Below are 25,589 nucleotides of genomic sequence, written 5' to 3'. Positions count from 1 at the left end.
AACCCTGCCCAGGGCATTCAGATCAAATGGCTCCAGGCAGTCCCACCAGATCTCTTGGTATGAGGCAAAAGCAGTGCCAAGAAGACATGCTCATACATCTGTACAAGGAACACAGAAATAATTTACAATTACTTTACCGGGAAGATTAGCCAAAGCGGAAACTGTTAAAAAATTACTGTTTGGCATTATCTTTAGATTGCGGGGGGTGGCGGAGCTAGCAGACTAGGGCAAATACCAGGAGATGGACACATGCCACCTCCCTCCTGGCAGGGCAAAACACATTGCTGTGACACTTACCAAGTTCAGTGCTTAACAGTGTCATCTGTTGACAGGTATAGTATGAGCAAAGGCAATTATGACTGAGTGCTTCAGGGTAGGAAAAGAAAACTGTGAACTAGGCTGAAGCTTTAGTATTTCTGCTCTGGAACCTCTGTTTTTGACAGAGCTTTTGACCTAGTCACTTTTACTGACATTGACAGAAGACTATTATTCCTGCTTGTCCCTTCCTGCATACTCTCCTCTCCAATAATAGGGTACACTGCCAAAGTTACCCAAACATATCCCTGTGATAAATGTTTCATAATTTATCCCTCTACTACATGGATGATAGTGTATGCGTTCTCCACATCTTTAAATCTTTTCTTGCCCCTAGAGAAAAGGCAGATATTCTCTGGAAAGTTTGTTCTAAAAATCTCAGCCCTGTAACTGGAAACCAGCATCCAACAGGTGTTAAAACCAAAAGAAAACATCAAGTTTTCAATGAGATTAGCAAGAGTGACAAGGCTTTTAAAGAGCCAGTCAAAATTAACACAGCTGACTTTTGAAGTTAAGTAGTAATACCTGAAGCCAGCCCTCATGGGGGGGACAGTTTAGAGCCAGTGCAGCATTAGCCCTTCCACATTGTCAGCAGCTTGCAGGCACCCAAGAACTGATGTACGTTTGTCTCGTGGTTGAATGAAACTCCCAGCTCGGACTCCCACAACCCTCAGACTATGACACAGAAGCTATTAAGGAAGACATGCAAATGGCAGATACTTGAGTCACATCTGAAGAAGCCACATTAACATGACTCACAGAATCTGAGGAATTTCATAAATCAGCGTGAGCCATCACTGCACTCTCACATTAGATAATTTTCCTGAAGTGTTTGTTCAGAGCTACTAAAACCCAAGTAGTTCATATGCAGAAGAAATTGACAAAATCCATTTTCTCCCAACTTGTTGGACTGACCTGGGTGGTGCAGCTGGGCATCATGAAGGTCAAAAGGGCCTTTGTTCTTGTTATCACCATCATTGCTTTGTCACAGCCTCCTTCTCCTACGTGTAAAGGTTCACACAGATGTAGGTCTACTGAAACATCTACGTAGAATTTTTATTTTTGAGCAGTTTATGTTCACATGCCCAGGGGCTGGCAGCCGGGGGGCTGCAGGGCCCCTCTGAAGAGAGCCGAGAGGCTGCCCCGCCATGGCAGGGCCTGGCTGCGCCCCTCAGCGAGGCTGGTGGCGCCTCTGGGGAAGCACAGGTAAGAAAGGGCCAAACGCCGCACGGAGCGAGGAAAAAGGTGTGAGAAACGGCCCTGCGAGCCCCGGGTGGGAGCAGGGGGAGGAGGAGGTGCGGCAGGGCCGGGGCAGAGAGTCCCCTGCCGCCGTGAGGGAGAGGCCGCGGGGAGCAGACACCCGCCTGCGGGCTGTGGAGGGGGCTGTGCCGGAGCAGCCAGCCGCGCTGCAGCCCGTGGAGGACCCCATGCTGGAGCAGGTGGGTATTTCCTGAAGGAACTGCGGCCAGTGGAGAGCCCACACCGGAGCGAACATGTGAGGAGGAAGGAGCGACAGAGAGGGAATGCTGTGGACTAACAACCACCTCCATTCCACATCCCCTCTGCACTGCTCAGGGGGGCAGGAAGAGGTAGAGGAGTTGGGAATAAAGGAATGAAGCTGAGCTTGCAAAAAAAGGGGGGTATGGGCAGGGGGGGAAGATGCTTAGTTTTTCTGTTTGGTTCTCACCATCCAAATCTCTTTTAATTGGCAATAAATTAATTTAATTTTCCCCAAGTTGAGTCTGTTTTATCCATGGTGGTAATTGGTAAGTGATCTCTCAGTCTTTTATCTCAACCCCCAAGCTTTTGCATCTTATTTTGTCCCCCGTCCTGTTGAGGGGGAAGAGTGCGAGAGCGGCTGGGTGGGCATTTGGCAGTGGACCAAGGTCAGCCCAGTAGGGTAGGGTAAAGGGAGAGTCTTGAATGGGAATTCGCCCACCCTGCTCTATGCAGGGCTGTAAACAGTATGAGGCCCTAACACAGCAAGCCGGCTTTATACTGATGGCTCCAGCACCTGGCACAATCCACCTGCACAGAATATTTCCAAAATCTGAAGCCATAAACTGGCAACTCTCTAGGAAACATTACAACATGAACCATAAGCAAGGATGCATTTAAAGCTGCTGTCACCACTGCTCTGATCTTTCAAGCGTTCATCCTGGCATTCACTACCCTTGCAACGCAATACTGAAGGAATGGATGGAGTAGTGACAAGTCTCACACAAAGCACTGAGGAAGCAGCAGTTCAAAAAAAAAAAAAAAGAAAAAAAAATTATGCTTAAAAAAAAAAGGAGAAAGATGATTTCATCAAAAGTCAGCCAGCCAGATTTTATTAATCCTGACTTTATTCGCAGGATCTACAAAGGACTACGGACTATTGTACTTCCTTACGTAATTGTTGCCAACCACCTCTTTAAGCCAGAGACACCGCACAGAAAGCAGTCTTGCAGAATTAATATTTTTTAAAAAGGGAAAATAAATTCAACTTTTTGGCTTTAAATTCATTAAGATACTGGACTCTAAGAGAATTCAGGGAAAAGGATTTAAGGAGAAAAAAAAAAAAGAGGGGGGGGCAAACCCCCAGAATTTGTTTTGAAGACTATTTAGAGTATTTCAAATTGCTATTGACCATAAAATGAACAAAAGTAACAGACAAAAATATTGCCATATCCAAGTGCCATGTTCCCATGATAATATGGAACAGCATCATATGCTGCAATAAAATGTTTTAGCTGATCATTTCTTGTCTTTTTGGCACTCTGCTGACACACTTTTTAAAGTGTTAATTAAAAAAAGAATCAAATCAGCACTACAAATTGGATAGACTTGTGCCCTACAGTCTCTTCTGACCACTAATTTGTGGAGCTGGGGCTCAGCCAACTTCCAATGAATCTGTGGAGAGTTTCCAGCAAACTGTCATCGCAGCAGGATGCAGTTCTTGATAGGGTGATCATACATGGCAACTGAAGTGATGCTGAACTGTCACTAAACAAGTCTGTTCTATTATGCCTGAATCTTCCTTTAAGGCTCATCCAAAAATGGAGTTTGGCAGTTTATTTCCAGGTACACATTTATAATACAATACACCTAAAACCTTGTAGTATCTGCATGGAAGCATGCTTGATGGATTATTGTCACTTTGTGGGAGAATGACAAAGAACATTGGACCAGCCATAGCTCTAGAACACAAATATAAAAAATATGCAGTAATTTCCCCTTAGGGATTCTGATATTTTTTTTCTTTCTATTTTCTTTAGTTTGAAATAAAGAATTTTAGATTTCAAATACATGACTGCATTTTAAGTGTGCCTAGTGCAGCACCTATCCTGTGTTCATTTATTGATTATATTTTTAGGAGGCCATTATTAAATAAGCACAAAAAAGAAAGCTAACCTGCATGTAGAATACTAATAATCATTTGGAAATTCAATGTGGATCTATTGACTTTTGACAAGTTTCTACTTTCTGAACACGGACCCAGACAACACTACCACAGCACAGAGTAAAAGTCAGCAGTGATTAGTCTAGGCCTCCCTTGATGAACCTTCCTTCCAACAGCCTTCAGCATATCACAGGTAAAGTCAGGGAAGTGATAGTCAAGTGGTTTTATATTCCTGGAGAAAACATAAAATCCCTTTTGTGTTACTGCCATGGGAAATCAGAACCCTTACCACTCTGCAACTTCTTCCTTTGATACAGTTCCTTTGTGTAAACATTAAGATGGGGGGAAAACTAAGAAATCCTTCCTATTGCAAGACTAATTCACAATAGCAGTATCTTGCACTTTCCTGTCTTTCTATCCAGTCCCCTACCAATTGAAGGCAGACTGGTAAATTTGTCTGAAGTGTCTTCAGGAGGAGATAATTTAATTTGAAGCACTGTTTTCTGAACTCAAAAAACAAAGAGCAAACAAGATCTTTCGAAGACTGTCACCCTATGGAAGAAGCTGATTTAAGAGGACTGACTTTCAGAGGGTAGGCTCAGTACTTCTTGAAAATTAGAAAGTCTAACTTGAAAACTGAGTGAAGAGAAGCATCTAAAGACTGACAGCCACTGGAAAAGTTGATGGGAGTGTGTTCAGATATCTGTGGATGGCACTGAAAGTGCACAGGTATAGAGCAATGTTGCATGGTATTTTCCATCCTAAATCACTTTGCCAAATTAACTGTTAGACAGCAGTCTTTCTACTAGCTCTCCCCTTCAAGCAAAATATTTGTTCCACTTTAAGGCTTTAACCAAAATGATTCAGTCATTTCCAAGAGGAAGCTGAAGAATGTTATTCTTTTTTCTGTTGAAAAGCTCATCACTTCTGAGTTATGGAACAGGATCTTGTCCTTGGGCAGCACACAGCCCTCTTTCAGAAGGATATGGACCAGGACATGCAGGATGACAGAGACAGCTGAAGTAACACAATGAGCTAGGAGGACCAACAGCCCTCCGAGGCATTTAAACTGAGCATGCAGTCACTTGAATACCTAGGAATAATCGTTTTGCAGTGAGATTTTAATTGGCATGTCAGGAGATGAGAATCAGGTTCTAGCCTTAGATGGGCTTCATCCCATCTGTGTAATTCTTATCCAACTTCATCAAGTTATTTAAGCAGGCATGGTAAGAAAGGGTGAGAAGAGAATTAAGGGGAGAAGTCTGAATTAGATGCACACTGTTTAATTAACTAACTCAATGTAAGTGTAAACTCTTTTTTATTTAAAAAAATATATAACGCAGTATATCATTCCTTGCTCTGAAGACATGTCTTCCAAAAGAAGAGGCCAAACTGGGACTAAAAGACAGAATGTATATTAAAACCTTAAGTTTTCTAACTGAAGAATTGGCAGGACTTGCACGCCCAGGGGAATCAATCCCTCATCAGACATGCAGGCATCCACCCATCGTGCATGCATAGTATGCTGTTTTGGAGACCTATCACAACATACACAATGGCAGAAGCAGCTCAACAGAAAAGTATTTCTAGGGGAACCAAGAAGAAAACTGGCAAGAAGAGACAGGGGTTTTAATGCCAAGTGGATATTACACTCAAAATAGCTTTTCCTCATTTCCAAAGCAGCTGAAGCAACAAAAATAAATAACGCCACTCTGAAAGATGCAAACAAAAGCATAAAGCATATTCATCACAAAAACGCAGAATCCAACACATCTCTCAACTAAACAGGGCTCTGTTGTATCCAGAAGAGGACAACGTAACTGGCAAGTTGTTAGACATCTCTCCCTGTTGAGCAGACCAAACTCTGTCTACTTTTCTAGATCAAGTAAATTCACAGACTAAAAATACAGAACTTCTAAGTGGGGAAGATAGAAATGTTGGTCAGCCTCTTTGGAGAAGATACCAAATGTGCATGAGTCACAATAAAGACAGTGACCCACTGAGAGTACTTCCATACAGAAAAACTGTTGCATCAACCCGTAAAAGCCACTCCAGCTCAACAGATGGGATTAGATTTTTTTAATTGCACCTCAGACCCCTGAATCCCTTTCCTCTGGCATTTCAGAGAAAGGTAAACAAGCAGTGGATCACCCTATATGTGTGTATTGGGCAAAACGCCTTATCCACCCAGACTGGTCTGGAGGTCACCTGTCAAGAGAAAGGCTGAGAACAGCAAAAAACCACAGCATAAGAGCCAGACCAGAGGGAGCCAGATAGCCCAGGAAGACCCAGAGTGGTCTTTACAGCCCACTCAGAAGTTACATAGAAAGTGAGGGGGTGTTGTGTAAAGGGGTTAGTGCTTAGTCCAGACCTGTGTCTCTCCTTAAGATGGAGAGTGGCTGTAAGTAGTTGCTTACGATGCTTCAAAACCCCTGTACTTCTGCATTTCCTTCTATTGTCAAGTGCCTCTGAAAGGGTAAACCACACACTCGGGTTATGCTGGAAGTCAAGGGTCATGGCAGTGGTCTGCTACAGCAGCTATGCGTTTCGGGGTCAGTGCAACTCCTGGGGCCACACAGTACAAAGGATGAAGAGTCTGAAGGAGATTACAGGTGAAGAAAGTGAGGGTCTGGCAACCACCTTCTTCAGGAACAATCTAGGGCCCAAAATTCACATACCCCCAACATCCACCAAGGGAAGAATTTAAAAACCCCACCTAGATAGTAAATGGAGAGATGATACCTGGCTCAGAAGTGCATTTCTATTTTATCATGTATGAATTATAAATCAAACAGCACGCTAGAGAAGGAATCATTAATTTTTCAGTTCTTGAACCACAGATACTGTGTTTAGCTCTATCCCACTAGCCTTTGTAATACAATGCAAGAAAAATTATTTGGCAAAAGTAATTGGCCATTGTGGAATGACATACAAATGAAAGTTTAAAGACTACAATGTTACCATTAAACCTTTAAAGACAGACAATGAAGCTTTAGTGTATGTATCTCCATATTCATACATTCATGCAGATTTAAGCATTAAGCAAAACGGTCTTGCTGCATGACTTTCCTTTGCATTTGAGGATGGCCCAAACTGACATTAGATGGAGAAGAAACTCTAGAATAAATCATATCTTCAGAAGCCCTCTCTGAAAGAATAATCTCCGCTGAGTCTTGGACTCACAGGACATTAGCCTGGAGTTGGCACATATATGCAAAACTTCCTAAACACCAATACTCCAGTTGTACTGTGCCTCTCTGCCTCACTTTCCCTCTTTGAGGAATGGGGATGATAGCACCAATAACTTAATTGACAAGTTGTGTTGCTGGAGACCAGAAGGGACAGAGAATTTAACATAGGGAGTGGCACAGTTTTGCCCCAGCTAACTACCAGTATAAGAAATAACCACAGGTAAAATCTTGCGCTTAATGCAGAAGAAGGATTAAGCGACTTGCCAGAAAGAGTACAGAAAGCTTTTTGCAAGATTACAATCTGAGCCCGGGCATTAGGTGGCCCTAATAACAGTCGTAACCACAAAATCATTTAAAAATACATATACATACGTATACACACCAGAGCATTTTCCCAGGTCTGCATCTTTTCCAGCACCGTCCTCTGACTGAGTAATGGTGTCTCTGGACAAGTCCCAAATGGGAATGACACATGGTCCTACGTAAGTCAGGAAGGCTCCCGGGAAGGCTTATGACCATACTCAAAGCTTCCTACCAGAAAGGGCTCAAATGTGAAACGTAAGATCACTATACTATGTTCTATCCAGTCGTCTTCAGCTCAAGCATTAGAGAAGGAAAGCAGATCTTTCCCAACCTGTTGAAAACAGCTTATTATCATCAGCAGGACCAAATTCAATGTCATGTGTAAGACCTTACATCTTACTGCCCTTGCAACCTGTCAAATGCCATTTTCTGAAAATACACAAAGATGACACAATCAGAATCATCCCCACTTCAAGGAATCAACTCTCTCAGTATTATAAATAAGTATTACGTAAGATGAGGGTACATTCTCAGCAGAGCTCTGCCGAGTGGAGCTCAGGTGGTCCTTGCAGTTTATTTTCTGGTACAGTTCTGTGTCTGGACATGTACTAGAAGTTTTGTTCCACAATTTAAAAAAAAAATAATAAAAAATTAAAAATCACATTGATTTAATGGCCATTCCCTGAAGTCCTGTTACTTTAATCTTGCATTGTCTTTGCACTTTGAAATTTCTATGGCAAATATTAATCCCCTTTGCTGCTGCAGATGCTACAACTTACATACATGAATCAGAAGTTACCTCATCAGATTCAGTGGGTTTATATCTCCTTCTGTTTGACTCAGTATGTATCAGGAAGCAGCCATTTTATATACTTCTCATACAGAGTTATCAAAACTTGAAAAAAAATTCCAGTGCTTGTTGATGCTTTTATTGTTTTTGTCACAAAGACTTGTCAGCCATTTACACAATGTGGTACGTACAAAGCCAGCGTACTTGTGCACTGACCAAGTTAAAAACCATAGAGAGAGGCTGTTACTTTGTACAATGTTATTTTAAAATGCACATAGTATGAAATCTCTCTTTAAAGCTGCATTACTACACAAGCTGGTACTTGGTTCTTTGCAGAGTAATTAGCATGTAGCGTAAACAGAGTTAAAGAATATGATGAGAACTAATGACCCTGTGAATTAGGATACTAAATTGTAACGCTATTATATAACTGATATATAGCTATATTATAACAGGGTTACTGTGCATGTTCTGTTTGCTGTTATGGCTCTACCTGTAGCAGTTTTTGCTAGCTTCTGCACAGCTGCTCTTGAACGGTTTTAAGCATTTAACCTGGTTCAAGACCAGCTGCAGAAGTTACAACTGAAGGCAGGCAAGAAACACAATTGTTTTGGAGGTAGGGACCAGAATAACATTTCTGATCCAATAAATTTGTGAGAATGGGAAATTCCAGTTGTCACCTAGATAGCAGTTAAGAAAGGAGACAACGTTCTTTAATCAGAAATGCACATATACAGTAAAGAGTTCATGCCTTTGGGGTCTTGCTAATAATTTTTAACCAAGGCAACATCAGGGCTACGTGCCACATAATACCCAAAGAAAATGAGTCCTGCCAGGCCAAATCCCAACTTCATCCTAGCAACCTTTGTGAGCCACAGATGTAAAGCACAAGGACAGTGCTAATGTCTGTACAACCCCTAAAAATGAACCTAGATTGCCAACTCGACCCACAAACCTCAGTCTACATTCAAGGAGTGACCTGCTAGAAAAGTAATTTGCTTCCATGCGGCCAAGTGATGAGGCAAGGGTTGCAGAAGGATCTTCAAACAGAAAAGATACACGTAAGACACACACTGTGCAAGGGAGACATGAGAAAATAAGATTAAAAAAAAAACAAACAAACAAACAAACAGAGAGGAGAACCTAGAGTTACTGGGCAAAGTCACAGGTTTGACCACAAGAAGATGATCATAGTGACATCCCCAAGTCCCTGTTCCACCACTGTGCCTTGGTATGTTGGAGAAGCAGCCAAGTTAACAGTGTGGTTCCAGGGGGAAGTCTCTGGGCCACAGTTTCCAAACCCAATGCGAGACACAAACCTCATGGAGAGAGAGCGCACCCACCTACACAACTAATGGCTCCTGCTGCTTGGAGCCAATAAAATACATAATCAAATGCTGGGAGGTGGTTCAGCAAGCTGCTGACAGCAGACAAGGGTTAACCACTGGTGCTCAGCGTTATTAGATCATAACACATCTGGAGAGTCTTACTGCTAGGGCAAACATTAATCTTCAGAGAAAGCTAAATATGCAAAATGAGATCGCACTCATGAGAAAAAAACTGAAAGGGAGGTTATACACAATGAAAATAATCCCAAATAACTTTTGAAACTGAACTGGCTGGAAAGGGGGAGAGGAAGTGTTTTTCCGTAAGAAAATACCTGCCTCTCCCAGCCGACTGGGATCAGAGTAGGCAGAAAAGTTTAAAGCTGAACCTTTCCATTTTGAAGCATTTCTGTGCTGACACAAGTTTAAATTAAAATGATGCTTGTTTATAGAAGTGTCCAAGCTTTCCTTATTCCCAGCACTGTACTTAAACTGTATTGATACAGATATTACTTTGGATTATTTCCCTGAAGATACGAAAGAGAGCTAATGTAAATACCAATTTAGTTTTAGGAATCCTGGGAGAATAAGGCTTTGTCTGACTTTATTTATGAAAACCCTTATATATTTAAGCAGTTTCAAGTTTGCTTTGTTAGGCACCAACTTAAAAAAGTAATTTGTTAATTTAAGAATATTCTGCGATTAGTTTAGTCTGGGTGGTTTTCTGGAGAGCGGTCACTTCAAAGTGGCACATACAAACCTTATTTCCATGGGAATTACTGAGCAGTCAGCCTCTATGAACGCCTTCCTTCATCAAAAAATGACGACATCATTTTATATGTGCTCGACAACAATCTCTATTTCATGTATTCCCATCTCCATATTGCCTTCCTTGCTCCATAGAGCTTGTTGTCCTCTTGCACAACGGGCAGCATTTCCTAATTATGTGACTTCCCACAACATTAAAGTAGATAACAAAATGCTGCATATGTACGCTGGGAACAGCTGCTTTGGTGTTTAGATCTGAAATTCAAGAGGTCTTTTTTCTGCACCTGGCTCCACCGTCCTTTGTAACTAACTGGATGATCTTGACATAGCAGCAGATATTTCATATGGATTACACATTTGAAGTCCTCAAAATCTGCATTTGCACTTTCACGAACAGAAAACCATGGTAACCAGAGCAATATCTAAGTATGGGTTACTGTACAGTTTATTCCATAACATCTATCCTCAGAAAAACAGAGTCAAGTACCCACTAATGTCTGCATAATAGGTTTAGAGCTCAGAATTTTAGATACTTTGGACAGCTTTGAAGCAAGTCTAGCTAAATTGCATTAGTAATTGCAGAAGAACAATCAGGGACTAATTAAATCCTCTTTCTGGATACAGATTACTGGCTGAAGATTTATGTCTATACACTATGCTATGGTGTACTCATTTGAATTAATTATTGCAATCACCAAGCAAGGATCCCCAAAACCGCCTGTCCCACGGTAAAATAAGATCTAGGCTGACTATGTTTTTCCAGTCTATGGTATTCTTTGCTAAAGAATAATACAGTTTCCATTAAAAACTGCAGCGTTACTGTTTCAACCCCCATGCCTCTTCCTTTCAGTTTCACTAGCAGCTCCCACTGACAAATGATCAACTAATAGTAGCTCTGTAACAGCGTCCCCAAATTACTTTTGGATTAGGGAGAAAGAAGTCCCGTACCTGCTGGCGTAAATCAGTGTTCCACTTTTGCACTAGTTACAGAAGTGTAGCACTGATTCAGCTTTTAAGATATTTCTCCCCCCTCTGGTATAAATTTCGTGTTATAAATTGGCTTATACCACCTTATTGCTGTATTCCAGACATCCTTCAACGCAAACTAAACAAAACTCATGGTTTCCATTTATAGGCCTTGAAAAGTTTCCTTGTAGCAGGAAGTGAAGAGCAGGTCCCATATGGTTCCCCACACTGCAGGGTCCTACAGCTGATTTCAGCTAAGAAACACCTAGTAACAGAATAAGTTGTTTACACAAAAATATTAAGTATATAATCAACAACTGTCCTAGGTAATGAACCTCAAAAATCAGACCTCCAAGGTCACCACATGTACCTGTCTCTCAATTTAAGTTTTATTTGTGTTTTGAACAGTAACATCCCTTGGTCTACATCACTAACAAACCAAGTGAGATGTTTGAACAATTTTGTAGAAATTGCTTCTGTGTGTGACATACTTGGACAAACATGGGCAGGATTTAAATTAGCATCTTGAAAAGGACTTTAAACAAAAATAGAAAAATTGCTTGTATATTCATGTACAAAGGCTGAGAGGTCCACCCTGATCTAATCAAGACATTCTCTCATTCCTGTTTCCACACATCCTTAATCTCTGCTCATTAGGAAAAATAGAAAGGAGGTTGCTACTGGCATAAATCACACACTGACTACAGCTGTGGATGCCTCATGTACAGGAATAACTTCCATTGCATTAGCTCTTCTGCCTTTGAAACTAGATCTACAGTGAGCATTGAAATGCCACTGTGATGGCTGCAGATAGCTGTGCTTCACACCACGGGAGATGTCTAGCTATTTACTACTGTCAACCACCATGATTCTCCTTTTCCCTCTCCCAAAATATAGGAAGAACAAATATTCCTGTTGATAATAAACATCGGGTTTTTTTCTAAAGGAATGAATTTTAATAACTTTCAGAAGTGTCCTGTCTTGCCAACTTTGCTGGTCCCCTTGGAAGCAATGATAGAACCAACTAGTTAAAAGCAGTAAAACTGAGCTTTGTCCCAGCATGAGAAAAAAAAAAAAAACAACAACAACTTTTTTCACACTTCAGTAAAATGGATTTTCCTGTTGAAGATTGCCTGTCTTTTTATCTTGCATGACAAGTTTGTCTAGATTCTCTTTACAAAAATATATACCAAGGTGAAATTGCCACAGCTTAAAAGGACATTTCTTTGTCATAACAAGAATAAATATTTTTTCAGAAGCTGACAAACATGACAACTGAGATACTCAGGTCAACCTGGCAACCCTTACCTTTTCTGGATCACAAGTAGAATGGACAGGGAAAACCTGCCATTAAAGATGCATTTAAGATGGAAAATGTTAAGATATCTCAGTAGGCTAAACTGCACTACTTGAAATCAGTGTTTGTTTTTCAAGTCAGTTTTTAAATTCACCTGATTAAACTGATGCACCCTTATTTGTGCACCCTTTTTCCTCTATATAGCATCATCTGCACGGCTGTCAGTGAATGTAGACTTTGTGAAGCTGGTCCCTACCAGTTCCAGCAGTTTCTTGATTTGGCACATGGGAGAAAAAAAAAAAAAAAAAAAAAAAAAATCTGAAAGATGTTAATACTCCAAATAGAGAAGTACGGTTTGGAAAGAAAGTCTAAGAAGGGGGAATTGGTTCTTGTCAATTAGCACTACCAATATCAAATGAAGCCCTAGAATAGCTAGAAACAGACCAGGAAGTTGAGTTTTGTGTTGCAGAGTTTCAGAATTACAAGGATATCTGGTATGACCATTCAGTTAGTACAAGGGGAAAGTGGATGAGCAAAGTAGCCATGTTTCCGCGTGCTTTTACACACACCACAGTAAATCTTGAACTTCTGGCATCATAAGTCGCAAGCAACTACCACCAGAGCTAGACCCAAATCCACAAGCAGCCTTCAGCCAGCTATTAGGCAGAGGCCAAACTATAACAGGGATGTAAAAGATCACACTCCAAGGCAGAACTTGAGCTGTCCAGCAGCATATCAAGATCAAACACTCTGAGCTACAATTTTATATTTATTTCTCTTTTTTTGTGCATCTATTTATCACCATCCAGTTCTGTTTCCTCTATGCTGGTACAAAATGCACCTGCTTTACAGATGAAGCTCCCTAACATCTGTAAGTACATGAGAACAAATGATAAAATGTGATTTCGAACTGAAATCAGAACACTGAACTGGCAGAAGTGAACATCTGAACATCTGGAACTGGAGTACACTGAAGTCCTTAAAATATTTTAGGTAATAATCTTTGGCTACAAATCAAATTCACTAAAGCAAAGATGATCTTCTATTAGCTTGACCTTTGCTAGTCACTAAACAAACCCAAGTCAAAAAAGCAGACGGTGCTTTCCCCTTTTTTGATCTATGAACATATACAAGTCATGGGAGGATGAGACCAAATAGATAGTTCAAGAATTTTAGGTACACATATAATTATATTTACATTAACTACCATCCAGAATGGTTACTATAGTTTTGAACTTTAAAATGCTATTAGATACTTATTTAAGAGTTATTTCAGTGCACGATCAGGTAACTGGGGGGGAGGGAAGTGCTTATGATTTAAGAAGTGCATTTATCATAAGGGTATCCGAATTCATAAACAGCTAAGCTGTATGTTTAAGCCATTGCAGAAATGCTGAGTCTTTCTACTTCATGAAATACAGTAACACAATATACAAATGTGGGGGGGAATACCGACCATTTTTTTTAAACATTCATGAATGAAGCCAAGCTTTCCTTCTCGCTAAGGTAAACCCACCAGCCCTGCTACTGAGTCTGCCTCTACTGAGTACAGTCTACCAGCCATTCTTCCTCCTTCTACCATCTGAATAGCAAGGGTATAGGCTATTTCTCTATTTTCTTTCCATCCCTACTGTGACTTCAACTTCAGTTGCTTTTCTACACCAATTTATCACTCCTCAGTTGTTTCCTGAAGGTTACCGATATTAAATTCCCCTGTCACAGACTACACTAGTGCCAATTGCATGTCTGTGCCATACACCTATGATTACCTCCCATTATGACTTCTAAGAACAAAGTTGAAGTCTTATTTTCAGTATTGACTGAATGAGTTTTCACCTTACTTGTGCTTTCGTTTCACCCAGAAAATTACCCATTTTATTTTCCTATTTAAGGGAATAATATACAGCAGTGTTACTACCATTATATCAAAGAAGTTGTGGCACCTGGACCTTTGTTATGAATTACATGTTTCTGTCATACTTCAAAGGCGCTCAAGTGACTGCATGCTACAGAAAACACAGTCTGAAAATGGGTATTTTATCAGAAATTTCTAGTCTACAATATTCAGTGAGAGAATGAAGAGCTTTTTTTCTCCTTACTAAACGGAGACACAGTTTTTCCTTAAAACTTTATGCTTTTAGCTTGCTGTGTAATCTATAGATACAGGCATTGCAGCTGCTAAACTAACTCAGAGGTTCTCAGCATTAAAAACTACAGTAAGTAGCACAATTTAAACATGTGAAAAGAACTATTAGCTCCAGAAGAATCACAGAATCATTTAGGTTGGAAAAGACCTTTAAATCATCAAGTATAACTGTAATAGTTCGTTGGGTGATGTTATGCTCTACAGCATTATGCTTACTGACAATTAAGCTGCATTCTCTAATACTGAAGTAATAGCGATTGCGTGCAACCTAAAATAAGGTGGGAAGTTCTCAAAACTCAGGTTCTTTGAATGAACACACTAAGGTTTACATCATAGCAGCCAGCAGTCCAAGGCATAAGAGCCCAGACTTCACGGAAATAGGTTAAACTGTTATCTCTAACAAAAAGCCTTATGAGAAATATGAAGAAAAAAGGTTTTGGCAGAAATAAGTTCAGGTCTGCTACAACTGAATTACTCTGGATTCTTGCAATGTGAAGAAGAATTGGGTCTTCCTCCATTATGCCATTTGATTTGTTCATGTAAGCGAATTAACCTAATCATTATATATAACATTATTGATATGTTCCTTCATAATGCTTAGAGTTAATGCTTGTTTACTCTCCTACTGTGACAAATTAGACCACCTACACACACGCTTGTATTTATTATTAAAGGAGCACACATGGAGAGGTAAAAGCCTGCAATAATACAACTGCAGTATTTAGCTGCCTTTCCAGGCAATAGTCTTGATAGCTAAATAGTTTATTTCCCCCTTGTAAAACCAGAAAGAATACAGCAGTGATATAGTGAATCCTAAATAGTTAGCTGGGAAAAAAGAATAAAGGAGAATCTATAATGGAGTTTTCCCAAAATAAAATATAAATGAGTATGACTGATCAACACCACCATGAACTAATAGGGGATACTGTGTATTTCAAACACTCTTTATGTGCTGCTGTTAGGGAAGGTGATTTGATAAAAGCTACAAATAAAGACTATACTGCACAAAAGCTAACCCTGGCCTTCAAGTTCAAAGAGCCTTTCATCTGGCAGACACTCAAACATGTGGCTTGAGCCCACAAACACATCTAGGGAGAAAGCAGAGTCAGAGCCTCTGTTTTTCACACGTGTTACTCAGAAATGTTTGTAATGCCTTAAAAGGATTATTTCTTCTATTCAGTAAGGGTTTAAATGACACGAATAAGGAATTAATAAGCACACACACACGTAAATCTTCATCTGATAAAGTTCTTACGCTGTGACAAGCAAGCATGGATTGTATCAATAACACTGAGGCCAGTGCCTCGACTGTGGCATATCAGGAGATCTACCTAATATCGAAAGAGTTGTGCAAATCAACACCCCTGAAAATGCAGGTTTATCTCAGCCTTGAGTAACATATCACAACAAAAACCATCTTCAGGACACAAAACACTGCCCGCGGAAAAAAAAAAGACAAAAATGGAGATGCTCAGAAAAGGGGAAAAAACCCACCACCACACAGGACGCTAATCCCATACGTACTACTTGCTTTGATTCCAAGACAAAGATAGATTTTACTAAAACTGTTCAGGATAAAAAACAACAGCAATCCCATACAAATTTATCTGAGTATTTTTGAATGGACAGCACTTCAGATACTGCCTGACAACAGTTGCTCAATTATGTGTTACTTTGATTACACACAAGACTTGGCAGCAGCAGAGAACGTATGTCTGGGACAATCCTCAAAAAATTTACTAACACTTCAAGATGCACAGGCCAAGCTACAATATGGAGAGATCCTAAAAATACTTCATTTTGTATGTAATTATTCACTGATAACAGAGGGAGCAGAGTGAAGTTTGAGTTTCAGTAATAGACTAAAGCCAATTGCTTCTTCCATCCAGCAACAAATTCTAGAACCAACATCCCAGTTGATGTCCTGCTGCAGAAAGGATGTTTCTACAACAATGGTGTTACCAGGAAAGTCTTACATCACAAAGCAATTTGTAGCTCTGCATTGCAAGTATCATGTGAAAACAAACATAGAGCTTCCAATAACACCTTCACATACATCCGCTTCACTAGATGCAGGAAAAACAAGTGCCAGCATTAAAACCCCTTTTTTTTGACTGTGAAACCATTAAAATATATATATATATATATATAGTCACAACACCAGTGTCAACCAAGTCCATCACAGAAGCCAACTTCTGTCTCGTTTGCCCACAAGCATCAAACTATAATTGGATGCCCAAATGATGAATGACAGGCTTACACTTGTACCAGTTCTTGAAACAGTATAATATCCTGAAAGAATTTACCAGTACTTCATATCAAAGGCATTAAAACCAAGGAATGAGAAATCAAGTCACGTTAAGTCAAGAGCATAACTCTGTGTCAAAACCTGTTTCAATTTAAGAAACTGTTAGACAAAACAACATTTGTGTTTTATTCTGAAATCCTACATTACGATCACCGTATCAGTAATGAGCATTTTGAAACACTGACAATCATATCACAGCCAAACCAAGGATAACGGCATAGACACATACTCCCACTGTTACATAGCCTTCTGCTTCTGACAGCTTCACCGAGCTCAGTGAAAAATTAGCAATGGCGAAACAAGGAGAACAGTTTCAAAATAAGCAAAACAATGTCTCAATATCCAATACCAATCTTTTCACCTTCTCAAAAAGCAGCTTAGGCAAATCACATTTCGTAGCACAGTTTTGTAGCATCTCTCTCGAAATACCAGCAACGCCTCTGCAGGGAAGCTGCCGTTCTCCCAGCACAGGGAGGGTTAGCCATCGACAGAACTCAAGTTTATGTAAAGGGAGAGGAAACAGAAAGCTGAAGCACTACACCACTCACATATTAATATAACTACAGGAGATCTGCAAGCCGACCGCCAGCGCTCAATTTTGCATTTAAGGGAGAAGGGAATGAGAGAAGAGAAAACAGGGAGGGAAAAAAAAGTTTCCTCCTCCCTCCTTCAAGCAAATCTAAATTTGTTCATTAGATCCTCTGGCTTTTAGGGCCAGTTACATAAAAATATGTAGACTCCGTAATGCTCAGAATAGGATTCCTTCCACTTCAAAAGGGTCTGCCGGAACACGGGAGAGATTCTCGGCCAGCTCTGCCTCCTGAAGCAGAAGAGACTTTGGCCAGATCAAACCCAGGCTGGGCTCACGCCTGTCGGCACCAGGGCGGCTGTGCCGGGGGCTGCATTCCTCCCCCCTGCACCAGCCCTGCTGGCACAGCCGGCGGAGAGGGGGGCTGCGGTTAACTGGCACCTTTGATGTGCACAGCCGGCAGCTGCGGGAGCCCGACAGGCTTTACGTGCCATGAAATGGTGGATCTGACTGTCAGACACGTTTTATGGTACGGAGCGGTAAGAAGCCTCCGCGAACCGAAGCCGGGAAGCGGCAGCAGGAGGCAGGCGGGGAGCGGGACCAGCAGCGGCAGGGCCTGGAGGAGCTGTCAAGCCCGGCCGCCTCCCCCCGCCGGGCCGGGCGGCCCCAGCCCGGGCCCCCCTCCGCCAGAGCGGTACTTACGTGAAAACAAAAAATAAAGTAGTCGAACCCACTAATAAGGCAGCTGCTGTGGAGACAGGGATGTATTTAGTAGGTTTAAACCTCTTTCCAGTGCTGCTGGGCATCCTGTAGCTCACACATCACTCTGTAAATCCGACCCGAGAGGAGGGAGCCGGGAGGATGCGGGGACCCTCCGGCGCGGGGAGAGCGGGACCCGGGCGGCAGGGAGGGACGGGCGAGGGACGGGAGCAGCTGACCTCCAGCACAGGAAATCCCACCCACACCGCCCGGCCCACTCGGCTGATGTCAACCAGCCCCTTAAGGTAGCGCTGCGCCGAGGCAGGGGCGCGCAGCCGGCGCGGCCCCGCGGAACGGCACGGCGCGGCACGGCGCGGCCCCGCGGAACGGCCGCTCGGGGCGCGGCGGGGACGGTCCCTCCCGCAGCAGAGGGGCGGATCTCCTTCTCTCTCTTACAAGGGGGAGGGGAGGAGAGGGGGAAAAGAAAAAAAAAAGGCAATTTCTGGAGCTCCGCAGGGCTCGCGGTGGGACACCGCGCTAGTGCGGCCGCTCGCTCCGCAGCCGCAGCGCCCCAGAGCGTCGGGCGAAGCGCCCGGGCGGCGCCCGCTGCTGCAGCGCCCCGCTGGAGCCGGCGGGGCTGGGCGCGACGGAGAGGGTCCCTTCGGGGGCGGCGGGTTGCAGGACCAGGGCCTGCAGTAAGTTCAGAGCGAGTCCAGGGGGACACAAATCGTGCGTTGCTAGCTCGGTGAATAAACCCTACGTTTTGTTCAACTAAACCCAGATTCGCAGTATTAAGAGAACTGCTGCACTCTGCCAAATTTAACTAGTTCTAAGATGAATAACTGGGTGCAAACACAGGTGAAATTACGTTATACTCTGTTCTTTTTAAATCTATCCATTAGCATCAGCAGGCAGAAATAAGAGGTAATTTAAGGTAACATCAGGAAGTTCACCAAATCAGCTGAAGAGCACTGTGCGAATAGCCCCTCTGTTCACGTTCAGGGGGCTCTCCTTAGTCACAAGTAAACCCTCAGATGGGAGGAAGGGATCAAGGCCACTTGGAAGTTTAGAAATCAAGACCAGGAGCTGCAGGTCTCTCCCTGCCTCCTGCTTTCTTCCTCAGCTAATCCCCCATTTGCAGCTGCCAACATACAAATAAAGAGTAACCACTACATGGACAACACAAGCCACATTTGCAGCTTCTGTTGGGTGTTCTTAAAAGTAAGCTTGTCCTAGAAGGGACATACTCCAGTTCTGTTCTGAAAAGACATTTCCCATTAGCATCTCCCGTAGGAGACTAGATGAGCTCCACAGTCCTACAGGTAATTAAGAACAGAACAAGTAAAACCCAAAAAAAAAAAAAAAAAAAGCAAAAAAAGCAAGTAAGGGTCCTCAACTTTGCAGTTTGCAAAAAAAATTGCGAGCATCAGCTTTAATATAAGCAAATCCAGCAAGTTCCAGCCTGCAGGCATATGGTTATGCGAAATCTCAGCTTTTGCTAACAACTGCCTCCCGCTATTCTCTAGCCCTCTGAGAACAATTCTTAAAACATCGAGTTTTATCCAAAAGGGACTAAAGCCAGAAGGCAACTTAAAATGAACTCCAGACTTGGGTTTTTAAGGAAAGGGCGGGACAACATCTAAAGTTATTTTTGAATGCTTGGGGACCATTGAATGTTTCCTATGCTTCGCTAGTGCTGGTCATGCCGGCTTACTGAAATGAGTCTTAAAATCCTTGTAACTAATCAAAAGGTCAAGAACTTTACGCAGAACCAAACTCCTCATACTAATCTGAAAGCCTTCAGGTGCATCTACACTAGCATATTACGTTGGATCAAAAGTATACTTTGGAAGCCAAGCTCTCCATCACCGTCACTTACCATAGTTTGATGCATACTGCTGAGCAGTCCAAAAGTAGGTAACTAGCTTCCTTTTCAACAAAACGAAGCCGGAAGATACATTTCAGGAGCACACCTAATACACTCAAGTCATGAGTTAGTTTAGCACCACTTGCACAACATAAGCAGAGACTTCATCCCTTTCATCAGGTCAAGCCCTTTCCTCCTCCCCACTCAAGAAGCATTCCTGGTGAAGAATTTCAGTTGCAAACATAACCCTGATTATTTTTCCACTAATATTTTTATTTTAAACTGCAAAGTGTTATCGTAAGAAGCATTATAGACCATTTATAAAGTTTGGTTAGCATCCTGTAATGGACAGTTAGAGACTTACTCAAATGTATTTCTTAGGGCTTTAAAAGTAGTAAAGAAGTTATCTCCCAAGTGAAAGTCAGAACTGCATTTTCAGCATGGACACACATTTCCTTTCCAGATGAGCAACAGAAGCATCCTGTCAAGTTTCTAGCAGGAGTTAGGGACCAATAAGCACAAGTTCATCACTGGTGACTTACTTAAATTTCATTAAGGACAAAGCCTTTCTGGGACAGTAACATTGCTTGAGGTGAATACAGGAGTTAAGTAGACTATTCCTACCTCTGTTCTCTGCACCGCATTACTTTCGATGGTATTTTCCTATAAGGATTCTCACCTCCTGAGAAAGTGCCTCTCAAAGGCAGCTTTGCAAGTGGGGAGGATTCAGTGGTCTTGTTCCTTCCACCCCTCACAATGGTTTTCCCTTTATCTCTCTGACACACGAATGCATCTCCACAGCCTCACTGCAACAGCCCCAATTTAGAGGGCCAATCTTTCAAGCCACTCCTGTTCTGAAGGGAGGTACTCAGCAGCAAGCAACTTTGCCTTTTTTTTTTTAATCTCCCAGTCATGCAGCAATTATAGAGGGACACTAAAGATAATGGCACGAGTAGCTGGCATGAGGGCACAAAGAACTGCAGCTTTCATAGTGGAAAAAAAAAAAAAGGTGCATCTCCAAACCTCAGCTGATCTTAAAGATCACTGTGCAAGCCTGGTCTGAGCTGCACAGTCATCCTGTGGATCAGGACACTCTTGCGGTGCAACAGGGCAGTCATGCAGAACCAGCATTTCCAAACAAGGGCTGAGACAGTCCATGTTACAAGGCTACAGTGTTATGCTGAATTCTGTTTTGAGATTACTTTTTTTCTGCTGCACCTTGTAGATCACCTATCAGAAAGCAATAAATTTCTGTAATTTGGTGTCTGACAATTCCCACAGTACACCTCACTTCCTTCCCATTAACATTCCAGTTCTTGAGAGCAGTGTTTTCAAGACAACATAAAGCACTGCTGAGCAACATTCAATCTCACTATTAAAAGGCAGGTACATTTAAAGCCATGAGATGACTTTACTATTCAAATAGTAAGGATGTCCGAGGAGGACTTGACTAAAGCAGAATAGGAACATCTCAGAGCTGCTCTCCTGGAACGCCTTTATTTCAAGGACTGTAGTTTCTGGATTCACACTACTTTCTTAGTGTGCCAGAAGGTTTTGGCAGCACTGAGGTTAAACAGCAATGGCAGCATGAGTTAGGAAGATTGCATGATGACCCAAAGAACTAATACAGCTACAAAGAACAATCTAAAAAGCAGGCAGAGGATGGCTTGTAATTGCATGACTTCTTGCAAGATTTTACTCTGAGGCTTTACCTCAAGAGAGAAAGGGCCAACCACAGAAGCTGTGTTGGAACCACATGCCAGGGCACCATTCTCAAAGCTGGTAAGATGAAAGGAAACTCAGGACAAAAGCAAGCACCAAGAAATCTTGATTGCCATGCAATTTTCATATCAAATCATGGCACTAATTTAGCTGGAAATCTTAGCTAAGAAAATTCTTCTATCTTGCACACTTGGAATCACTGAAAGTCCCTGGAATCTTTTATTGGTCACTGGGCAATTTAGCTCCTAGCTTGTATTAGCTGTTGTCATTAAACAATGACCAGAATAAATAATTCTGTTTTTCTTACTGGATTTGCTTACTACAATAAATGCATTTGCCAGCCCATGTAGAACCAGTGACCTGTGAACTGTTCAGGGTCATTGGCAGGATCCTGAAGGATCCGCAATTAGGTGTTTAGTAAAAGCTGGTTTTCCCTCAGACTTGCAGTGCTCAGTACAGAGGACATCTGGATCGTTGTGTGCAGCGTGGTGCTGGCACAGAGTCCAAGCAAGGCCAGACAGTTCTGGGTACAGGCCAGGCCTTCTAATTGGAACTTTAATATGACAATTTTCCTTTAGTTGTTTAGTTTATTTCTTACCAGACCTATCCAAAAAATATTGCCTAATAATGACTTTTCAGTAGCCTGAACAAGTATCCCATATAATTTTCTAGATGCTTTCTAGACATTTCCCATTGAATAGCATTTGCTTAGAACAGAACTGACATACTTCCCAATTGCAGTGATGGGGCATATCAAGCTGCATTTATGATGAGACTTGGATTATTTACAGACTGATTCCTAAACCATCCCCACAAGGAACTACTTACATTAGAGTAATGTAGGTGTCTGAACAGTTTTGAAGGTTCACCAACCATCCTGTTTAAAACCATTAACAAAGTGTAATTCTCTTCCACTAGGACGGAATATCACTCCAAATGATGCTGCTGAAACTCAGAAAGCCAACAGTGGTTCATGTACCAACAAACAAATTAAAATGTTAAAACTGATAAGCATTATTTATATGAAGCAATGTAACTTTAATTATACCTAGTAGAATAGTCTTGAGAGATATCCTCCAAAGAATGCAAAGTATTCAGTCATTTTAATGTCTAATCCATCTTTGTTGACATTTACATTGCTATAATTGCTTTTATGGAAATAACACATTAGAAAACGATCTACTTTCAGCTGCTTGAAATGAGGACAGCCAGCACAACATGAATAAGCAAGAACTTGTGAAACCATTGGCTTCTCTGTTAACTCGTAAGTAAATTGCACATCTTGATACAACAGCTAATATCTACAATACAGTCAATCAGCTCGTGTACATTTGTAGAGCCAAGACTGATAAACAACAAAAAGCTGGACTTATCCAGCTTGAAATTTGAAAAAAAGTTTAAAACTATAAAGTTCATGAAACACTCGCAGTTGTCAGACACCTTCCATAAAATAAAAAAAGTCTCCTGTGTGTAACATCTAATCCAGAATTGTGCTAGCACCTTGTTTGTAGTTAAAATATTTGTCGTTATGTCGGTTAAGATCATAACAAACTATACCCCACAAACCCTCGCTTCACAATTAATACTTTAAACAAGTATTTCTACAAATGTAATTTATTTATGGATCTAATATAGGTTGCATTTTCACTAGGAGACTACAGCAAACTAGTTACATGAACAAGTCTTTCAAATATGAACAGGTCTTAAGTCAGTCGTTAATGTCGAGTGTGACAGAAGTTGACAAAGGTACTCTATACTTAAATTTGCATATTGGAAAAATACACCAGTGGTCATGAATCTGACAGCTGTAGATACTGCTAACTATTCAGCTCTTACATTTCAGGTTTTTTTGCTCCTGTGCTTGTCAGTTTTCACAGCTTCAAAAATTACTTCCTTATTTGCATAAGTTGCTTACTTGAAGAAACTAGACTCTGAGAAATGCCTTACATGTACAATCCACTACAGCTGATTACTTCAAACTTCTCTCCATCAAGCAAAATAATTCTGATCTGTTGCTGTTAGTTTTTGTCATCTCCTGACTCTGAAAATGATGCGTTGTCAAAGATTTAGTTAAGGTTAGTGAAAGACTGGCAATTCATCTTCTTTCTATTTTAAAGAGCAATTCTAGCTAAATCAAATTACGAAGACCTTTAAAGTAAATCCTAAATAAACCATGATAAAAGCAAAAATTGAAAAACAAAACCAAAAATTATACACACCTCACTGCACTAAACTAGTCCAAGTTTACACATAGACAAGCCCCCAGCAATTTAAGAACACTTTGAAATTGGTTTGGCTAATCAAGACACCAGCTTGCCACAGGCCCCTTAGAAAATACAGCTTGCCAAAAACAAGCTGGACAGGCCAGAACAGAAAGGTGTACTGGGAATAGAAGGGCACAAACGAAGATGGGTACAGAGACTTAACTGGAGAGAGTTTTGGGTTTGTTTTAAACCTTAAGCTTTGTTTAAGTACTCAGCACTAAAAGCTGACAGCAATCTGTACAGAAGATCGAGAAATAAGGCCATTTATAATGTTCTCTCCCCCACAATCTCCATTTCTACACAAATAGTTGCAATTCAGTATTAATAAGGTATCAAACCAAGTTTTCTGAACTGTAAATCAGATAGTCTTGCCTTTAGGGAAGTTTCTACTAACATTAAATTTTCATTAAGTTATTCAAAGGAATGCATTGAGATGAAGGGGCGTAAGGCATGGCACTTCTGTTGTGGGAAGTCAGAGGTCAGCGTGACTCGTCACTAGCCATAAAGCACAGCATCCACCCTCCCGGACCTGATGGATTCTCAAACTGGTAAACCCATACTCCTAACTGGTACTGTTGGTCAGGGCTGCAGGTGCTCCTTCACAGGCAGGAGGTACCGCTCAGGCTGCAGATGCTTTCTGAGCCAAATACCTCCCCACACATCTCCACAGAAAACCAAGTGAGAAAAGAGATTGCATACCTGCACACCCCACCCCTCTTCCTCCTCTCCACACAGCCCTATCACAGTCCTTTCCATGAAGAAGATAGGTGCAAGACATTTAGTTAACAAAACCGAAAGAACTATTCAGACTCGTATTTTTGCCCTTTACATACAGATATTTCTTGAGCATGTTGCATTAAAAAAATAAAGATTCACAACATTCTCATGTCTGCATAGTGTTGAGAATTTTAATTTTCTGAGTTTTTGGTATCACAGAGAACTTGTGTTTGATACAAGCTACCTTATTACACAGGAAAAAAAATCATTATTTACAGTGTCAAAATACAGCAAATTGGGGTGTTTGCAACTTGTGAATAAGACATTTAGTATCACTAATACAAGCTTATTCCTGGAGAAAAAAAAGAAACAGACTATTAGTGTAGTCTTCAAAATAATTAACATGGGATTTAGAGAGAACTATTTTGAATTCAGTTTTATAATTAAAAAAACTTTCTATTTTTCAAGACCTTAACTACCTGTTAAGAACATACTATTTTGATGATCATCAAAATTTAACTATTTCTAAGTTAAATTCATTATTTCATTATTCAGGTGTCCTCAGACACTCCTCATCCATCCAGTTTCACACACAGAAAACCATGAGTACCGATAAAGGCTGGGTTACTAAGCCTGGCTATATAGCATCCTTCTGCACGTGAAGCAAGCAGAATTTGTACAAATTGCAGACTTCAGCACCTGACAATGCTTTGCTGATCCTACTGAGTTTCCATTTTTACTGAAAATGGATCAAAACCTCTTAAAAATCTTCACTTGTACCTTCTGTAAGATTCAGATGTATTCTCAGTAATGCTGTTGTTAAAGTTAGAAGTGCTTAAAAAGACTTTATTCTCTAGCCAGATGCATTAACAAAACTATCTTCCCCGTTATTTTGGTCTATGTTTAAACATGCTAGGAGTTACCTTGCCTCACTGGGAGTAAAAGGGAAAGTGGCCGCTATTCAACTGGAGGTGTTAAAATAGCCTAGAATCCAGTTTGC

General features: G+C 41.2%; 1 protein-coding gene across 3 annotated transcripts in view; it reads right to left on the bottom strand.

Moving 5' to 3' along the window:
• Positions 1–18,126, bottom strand: part of ZDHHC8 (zDHHC palmitoyltransferase 8) — a 113,400-nt gene extending 95,274 nt beyond the window's left edge. For all 3 annotated transcript variants that reach the window (XM_086474256.1, XM_086474257.1, XM_009959139.2), the window contains exon 1: positions 18,023–18,126. In XM_086474256.1, coding sequence (XP_086330382.1) covers positions 18,023–18,126 — 104 coding nt within the window. The remainder of the gene's footprint in view (positions 1–18,022) is intronic.
• Positions 18,127–25,589: the final 7,463 nt, after the last annotated feature.

The sequence above is a fragment of the Leptosomus discolor genome, chromosome 16 (assembly GCF_034619465.1).
Source record: "Leptosomus discolor isolate bLepDis1 chromosome 16, bLepDis1.hap2, whole genome shotgun sequence".
Taxonomy (NCBI): Eukaryota; Metazoa; Chordata; class Aves; order Leptosomiformes; family Leptosomidae; genus Leptosomus; species Leptosomus discolor.
This window is presented reverse-complemented; position numbering and strand designations above follow the sequence as displayed.